General features: G+C 47.0%; 1 protein-coding gene across 1 annotated transcript; it reads left to right on the top strand.

Annotated features, from left to right (window-relative positions):
• Positions 1 to 139: 139 nt before the first annotated feature.
• Positions 140 to 5,186, top strand: C14H2orf81 (chromosome 14 C2orf81 homolog). Its single transcript, XM_076833520.1, has 4 exons — positions 140 to 157; positions 3,145 to 3,378; positions 3,464 to 3,685; positions 3,810 to 5,186. The coding sequence occupies exons 1-4, from the start codon at positions 140 to 142 to the stop codon at positions 5,184 to 5,186; spliced, it is 1,851 nt and encodes a 616-aa protein (XP_076689635.1).
• The last annotated feature ends 2,502 nt before the right edge of the window (positions 5,187 to 7,688 follow it).

Below are 7,688 nucleotides of genomic sequence, written 5' to 3'. Positions count from 1 at the left end.
CCGGGGAAACTGTGGGCGGGGCGAGCAACCCAACGTGCTCCGTGGTCTCCGAGGCGACCGTTAGGCGGCGGCAGCGTCCGCAGCAGAGACGCGTCAAGGAGTCAGCCGGGACACCCGGATTGGAGCGATCCCCGCGGCAATGGCGCATGATGGCTCGGTGAGCTTCTTCAGCTCAAGGGGGGGTGCGTCGGCCAGGAAGGTCGGTGTCAGAAAGAGTGAGCCATTCTGCGCGGCCTGGGCGTTCAAGATGACCGAGGAAGCCACATCCGTACTTGGGCAGAAAGCCTACATCTGCACTCATTTGCACTTTGCCCCCTCGCGCTTTGTCACTCTGGGACCTCTCAGGACCCCTCAGGAAAGAGTCAATGAATGATTTGGGGCTCGAGAATAAAAAGTGAATTTGGAAACAGCTAACACATATAATAAATTTCTTTCACTGAGTTTGCCATTTTAATGGATAAACCAGAATTGGTCAGGCAGCTGGGAGGAGGTGTTGATGGATAAATGCTCTATTTTGAGAATTTCAGAAGGAACAAATGGACTAAACAACTATGAGGCTGCACTTGAAAGTCAAATTGTTCCAAAGCCAAGGAATTTTAAAATAATAAAAAAAATATATATATCCGAAAAGCCTTTGTGCACAAGTATCCTATCTCTCACCCGCCACCCCCCAAATCAGGCCAGGTCTAGGCACCATCGCAGGGGTCAGATGAAAGACTGGGAGATGTCTAAGGAACCAAATATTATCCTAGTGCTTCCTGTTCTTGCTGGTGGAAAGGCGATAGGAGATGTAAGGGATTTGGGGTTCGGTGTGAGGTTTAGGAAACATCAGATTTGAGGGAGAATGAATTTTAGGGAATATCAAGTATGAGTTTAGAAGGTTGGGGAGCAGTAGATAAAAGTTTGGGAAGATTGCTTTTGGAAGTCAATTTTGGAAGGAACCAGGTTCAGAGAGACTGTTGTAGGTAAGTGAGAAGTCTCCCAAGAGAGTAAGTTACCATGTCTCTAAAGTGAGTTTTGAGGACTAGCCTTCTTTTTAAGTACATTAATTACAAAAGGATACAAACTCATTGTAGAGAACTTATAAAATAGAGAAAAACAGAAAATAAACATACCTTCTGTAATTGTTTTGATGTTTTATTTTTCCTTAATACATATTGGTCTATATATCTGATGTAATTGACAAGCAACTTTGTATCTTGTTTCTTTTACTTAACATTATATCATGAGCATTTTCTTATGCCATTGGGAATTCTTCCTAAAAAATTATTTTTTAATCATTGCCTAACCTTCTATATACAGATACAGCATAATTAATCACTTTTTTTCTTGGATATTTTTCAGTATTCTAGTGTACAGCATCACAGAGAATATATATCAGAAAATATATTTTAATCTTTATTTCAGAATATGCCTTTTGAATGCATTTATAGAATTGAAATGTCAGGGTCCAAGGAATAAAAACATTTCTCTTTCTCTCTCTCTCTCTCTCTCTCTCTCTCTCTCTCTCTCTCTCTTTCTTTCTCTCTTTTTTGTACCAGGAATTGAATCTAGAGGTGCTTAAACCACTGAACAGTTCTCAGCCCTTTTTATTTTTTATTTTAAGACAAGATCTCACTAAGTTGTTGAGAGGCTCGCCTCAAATTTGCTATCCTCCGGCCTCAGCCTCACCAGTCACTGGGATTATAGATATATGCCATGGTGACAGACTCCTCCTTCTTTTTTTGAGATGGTGTCTTGCTATGTTGTCCAGGCTGGCCTGAACTACTGGGCTCAAGTGATCCTCCTGCCTTAGCCTTCAGAGTAATCACTAGTACAAGCATCTGTCATCACACTTGTCTTAAAAATATTTTTAATGTTCTTGATACATACCACTGCATGGCTTTCCAAAAATATTTTTCCACTTAATATTCCCATCAGCATGGTGTCATATTATGTACTTTGCTGGCATGAGTATTCTTATGTTGAAATAATTTTTTGCAGTACTGGGGATTGGACCCTGAGCTACCTCCCTACCTTTTTTTTTTTTTTTTTTTTTGAGACAGGACCTCTCTAAGTTACTGAAGCTGGCCTCAAACTGGAGATTCTCCTACCTCAGCCTTCTGAGTTATCAGCCTCCTGAGTTTCTGTGATTCCAGAGATGCATCACCACACCTGGCCTTAAAAATAATTTCTTTTCTTTTCTCTTTTGGTACCAGGGATTGAACTCAGGGGCACTAGACCACTGAGCCACATCCCTACCCTATTTTGTATTTTATTAGAGACCAGGTGTCACTGAGTTGCTTAATAACTCCATAAATTGCTGAGGTTGGCTTTGAACTTGCGATCCTCCTGCCTCTGCCTCCCAAGCCACTGGGATTACAGGCATGCTCCACTGTGCCAGGCCCAAAATAATTTCTCTTAAGATGACCTAAAAGTGAGAATATAAATTAAATGTACATCTTTTGATAAATTTGAGGATTCGACATCTTTTCAAATATGTATTAAATCATCTACAGTTTCTCTTTTATGAAATGTTGTTTTATCTTTGGTGTCTTACATGGCTTTTCCCTTTTATATGAGTTTTTAATGTATTTGGAGATATATATCCTTTTTGTATGTGTTTCAAATATTTTTAATTTGAGAGGTAGGATAAAATCAGGTTCTGAAATTAGACAAACTGACATGAATTCTGACTATTTTCTAGTTGTGTGATCCTAGGCAAATCACATAAAATAGGGATAAAAATAGTAGTTAACAACACAGAAGAGATACAAAATAGCACCAGTAATTCCAGCATGCTTACTTTCTTATTCTTCTCAAGTTCTTTGAACTCTCAATGACTTTGGACACTTTGCACTCCTGCAATTAGCAAGGACCATGGGGTGGGGTTAGAGCTTTATGTAAGCTTCATCTAAAACTCTGTGCTTCCAAGCAAATTATGGCTAACTTCTGCCAAGCTTCAGTTTCTTTGTCTGTAAAATAACCTTAGTGGACTTATGAAAATTAAATTAATTAGGCCAAATACTTATAAAGCAATTAGCCACATAATAATCTCTTAGTAAATTGTCCCCTTCCCTTTCTACTAAATAATTTCGGTAAGCTTCCTTCAGTCGCACTTCTCTGTTACCGGCCCTGAGTGCCGTTTCATTCCCACAGAGGCAGGAAAGACAGGAGAGGCAGGCCCGAGACCGAGGGATGACCCGATCCAAGGCTGAGAAGGCGCGACCGCCCACCGTGACGGTGCCACAGGTGGAGATCGTGCCTGGGCGGCTTAATGAGGCCGAGTGGATCGCGTTAACCGCTATCGAGGAGGGCGAGGACGTAGTAGGGGACATCCTGGCGGATCTGCTGGCTCGAGTCATGGATTCCGCCTTCCAAGTCTACCTGACCCAGCAGGTGGGTCTGGATCCTGGTCTTCCAGACTCAATTTCTCCCGACCCACCATTCCTTGCGGGACTGAGATGCTTCCTCACTTTCGCAGTGCATTCCATTTACCATCAGTCAGGCCCGGGAGGCCATGCTGCAGATCATTGAGTGGCGCTTCCTGGCTCGGGACGAGGGAGAATCAGCAGTGGCTGAGGACCCCACATGGGGCGAGGATGAAGAGCCCCTGGCGTGCACGACCGATGCTTGGGCTCAGGGTTCTGTACCCGTGCTGCACACACCTGCCTCGGAGATTCTGGAGGAGAACTGCCAAGTTGAAGTAAGCCTCCTTCTTAGCCCAGTGTCCCGCCGCGTCTTTGATCTACTTAGGGGCCTTTCAGGACTCCTGTCCTTAATTCTTCTCTCCCTTTCTGACCTCTCACCATCCCGGTGCATTTCCCCAGGACCTGGAGAACCTGGACCGGATCCCTTTAAGAAGATCGTGGCCGGGAAGAGCCTCCCAAGAACTGACGGAATCTCGGGAGCGTTCTCTGAGTGTCACCTTGGGTCCCCAGCCCAATCCGGAGCTGTTTCAGGAGGCAGAGCTCGGGGATACTCTGGAGGAACCTGATCGTGGGGCAAGAAGCCACTCTTCCTTGGTTGGGTTCTTGAATGGGAGTGTACAACCGTCATTGGAAGTGGAACTTGCAGAGAGTCCTCGTCCTTTCCTGGAGCTGCCCCAGGTAGCCCTTCCCCGGGCCTCTGTGGAGAGCCAGAGCCCACAGCACCTCAGGGGCCCCCTGTCGCTGGAGGACTTCTACTCTTGCATTCCCCAACCAGACGCGGCTGGGGACCAGTTGAAGCGCAAGACCCAGGCAATGTCCCCCAATGCCTCAGGCGTGTTAGTACCCTTCTCCTCCATGGGCGACACCAGTGCTCTCAGTGTATCAGTGTCCTCCCAGTCGCAGCAGCCTGTGTACTTGGATTCGCGGCGTGGCGCGCTTCAGTCCAGGGTGGATCGCAAGGCAGCCGAGGTGCGCTTGGACCCTGCGCGGCTTCCCCGCCACTGGGTGCGCCCCTTGGCTGAGGTCTTGGTTCCAGACTCCAAGGTTCACCCCTTGGAAGCCTACCGTAAGCGCCAGCGGGGAAAGATCCAGGCCCAGGTTGGACTCCAAGCCCCTGGCCCCCACGTCCCTGCATCTCTGGCTGCGTTCTTCCCTCTACAACCTGACGTTCCTTTCCGTGCTGTGGGCCCAGAACCCAGACTCCAATTACCCACTTTAAACTTAGGCCCACCATCACTATCCTTTGGGTCGAAGCTACCTTTCCCAAGCCCTGGGATTCATTTCCTTGGCACACACCCGGCAGTTGTTGAAGCTGCTCACAGGTCCAGCCCCAGTGTGTGGCCCAGAGCCAAGTGGCCCAGTGGCTGGGAGAGGGAGGCTGACCTGCTGGGCAACCTGTGGGCTGGCCGCACCAGTGTGTCCCCACAGGGCCTGGGGCTTGCTGAAAAGGAAGGCCAGGCTTCTGGATGGCCCCAAACAATGCCTCAAGTCCTTGAGGCTACATCCCAGGTATTCTGGAAGCCAGTGTTGGTGCCAGAAGCAGTGAAGTTGGCTCCTGGTGTGAGCATGTGGAACCGTAGCACCCAGGTGCTGCTTAACTCTGCTGTGTCCCAAGAGGAAGCCAAAGAAGAAGGAGGCACCTCTCCTGCAGTTGAGCAGCGCCCCATCCAGAAAGGTGTGTCCAAACCTCATGTGACAGCAGAACAGCTAACAAAGAGTGCAACTCCCAAAGTGTGGCTGCTCCCCTCAAAGCCCATGCCCCATTCCGGTTCTTGAACCTCTGGCAGTGGGAATTTCACCTACCCTGTGCCTGCCTGTCAGAAATAAAACACCTGAATTGCTCTAGGAATTGGTTTGATGTTTCTTCCAAGGGTGTCCATTCTCTCACTGAACGCCAGGGGGAGCAGTTGTCCTGCAGGCCTAAAAGAAGATCGAACAAGGGCTCCAGGGGATAGCCCCATCACCATCCTTAGGAGACCCTGCTTTAGGGACTAGGCTGTTCCCCAGCAGAGGCATTCTGCAAAGGAGTGTATATAAAGCCTGCAAAAAGGGCTCTAATTCAGAGAGGAGAAATTTCTATTTTATTAGGCATGGAAGGGGATGGTCCTGCCTAAGCACAAAATAACTAAAGATAAGAGGAACTTGATTTGCACCCCTGGTTCTTGGAACTTAGTCAGTTCATCTTATACTGCAAATCCAAGTTTTACTTTTGGGTAGAAGTTTGCCATAAACTCCACACCTGCCTCATCGCTAGTCCCCACAATGCAATGTGTTCTCCCCCTGCCAAGCACTTCCCAGTGGCCAGGTGGCAGTCTCTGCTATGTTGCTGTGAGCTTCACTCAGCACCCTGGGCTGAAGCCCTGGATTTTTCTTATGTTTCTGGTTCACCTGCTTGCTCAATATGGGCAGCTCTGGCAGGAGTCTCAGGCCTGTTACACAGAAGTGACTGGGCAGACAGCAATAATGACTGGGCTCTACAGTGGTGAGCACTTCTCCCACCCTGTCACATCACTAGAACTCAGTCCTCAATAATCCCAGGACAAGGGAGGGGATCATTCTCCACTCTTAACACCCTTGCCTTTCCCCTTATTCCAATGCTTTCTAGTCTCCACCCAGACTTTTCTACTCTGAAGGTGCCCTGCCATGGGCATTGGGAAAATTGTGGCCTGGTAGCTGACTTTTCATGGGCCCCATGTAGTTCCTACCTCCTAGAGCTGGTGAAGCCAAGCCCTCATCTGAAATGGTGGAGTGGTGGCCCTGGGTGGGATGGAGTGTGGAAGGCAAGTACAGGCCTCAATTACAAGGAGCCCACCATGCCAACACAGACCTGTGGCATAGTGAGCCATGCTGAGGCAAACCAAGGCTCACTGTACTGTCCCATTGGTGGCCCAGCCCTAGATGATGAGCAGTAAGAGGTAGGGCAGACCTAAATGGTATTGCAGGGCTAACCAATAGCATTGATACTTTCCAAGGCCTGATTAGCATAAATTTGGACCAATAATGTTGATTCAAGAGCTATATAAATCCCTAGACTAGCACATTCAAGTGGTCACCCCTAGTGGGCTCCCTCTCACCCCAGAGAGATCTGTATTTGCTACTCACTTGAATAAATCCTACCTTTAAAAAAAATTAGTTATAGATGAACACAATACCTTTATTTAATTTATTTATTTTTATGTGGTGCTGAGAATCGAACCCAGTGCCTCATACATACTAAGCAAGCACGCTACCACTGAGCCACAACCCCAACCCCTAAATCCTACTCTTTTACACTTATTCTTTCTATGTGTGGATTTTATTCTTCAAATTCAGGAGAAAAGAAACCAGAAAGAAGAAATTGGTGGAGAGCTGCTGGGGTCTGATGCAACACTGGACGGCATAGACCACTTATTAAGAGCTGCAACATGCCACTGGATAGTAGTGGAGAAGAATCAGCTTTGCCAGCTGTGACATTTGGAGCTGGCACCTGCCATAATTAGTTTCTAATACCAAAATAGGTTTTCTTGGCTTCAGAGGCCTACAACTTACACAGACTCCCCCCACCAGCAGAAATGAAGAATTAAGTTTCAGCTCAAACTCTGGTGTCACTAATAGCATGGATCCATGCAGTTTCCTGCTTGGCAAGAAGGACATCAGATTTGTGGCTTCCATTTGGATTTTTGCCCAGTGGCATTTGCAGAAGTGTCCTGAGATATACCTGCTGGTAAACAGTGCTGGAATCAGTGATATGTACCACGACTTTCTTCTCCACAAACATTCCAGGATCTCTTTCCTAACCAGGAACTCCAAAACAGGCATCTCCAAAGCCTAACGTGCATTCTGCTGAATCCATGTATTGCATCTGTACAATCCCTTAAAAATCCTACCTTGAGTCAGAGGAAAAACTTCATTGCCTCCATCTTTGCATATATATTGTGACATTTCTAATGAGCCCCGATATATCTCCCTAAACTGTTATCCTTCCATCACCTATATTCTCATCTCTTCCCAGGATATCCCAAGACACTTACCCCCGAGAGCCTAGATTTCACCTTTACCACTAACTATGTTGAGTCCTTTCTGCTTTCAGATCCACTCTGAGGTAATGAAGGATGGATGCTAACCATCTGTGATGCCTACTCTTCTTTATACCCCAGCATTCTGATTATTTACTGGCTTTCATGGTTGCCTTCCATGAGAATCCCCCATAACACACACACACACACACACACACACACACACACACACACTTCTTGGAATCCAGTCACTTGCTGAGGATGACCCAGCACACTTGTGTCA

This window comes from Callospermophilus lateralis, chromosome 14 (assembly GCF_048772815.1).
Source record: "Callospermophilus lateralis isolate mCalLat2 chromosome 14, mCalLat2.hap1, whole genome shotgun sequence".
Lineage (NCBI taxonomy): Eukaryota > Metazoa > Chordata > Mammalia > Rodentia > Sciuridae > Callospermophilus > Callospermophilus lateralis.
This window is presented reverse-complemented; position numbering and strand designations above follow the sequence as displayed.

What these genes read in the sequence shown, in the direction of transcription:
- C14H2orf81 (XM_076833520.1), top strand. An exon ending in AAGTCTACCTGACCCAGCAG is followed by an intron (nt 3,379 to 3,463) that starts GTGGGTCTGGAT and finishes TCACTTTCGCAG; the next exon opens with TGCATTCCATTTACCATCAG. An exon ending in AGGAGAACTGCCAAGTTGAA is followed by an intron (nt 3,686 to 3,809) that starts GTAAGCCTCCTT and finishes GCATTTCCCCAG; the next exon opens with GACCTGGAGAACCTGGACCG.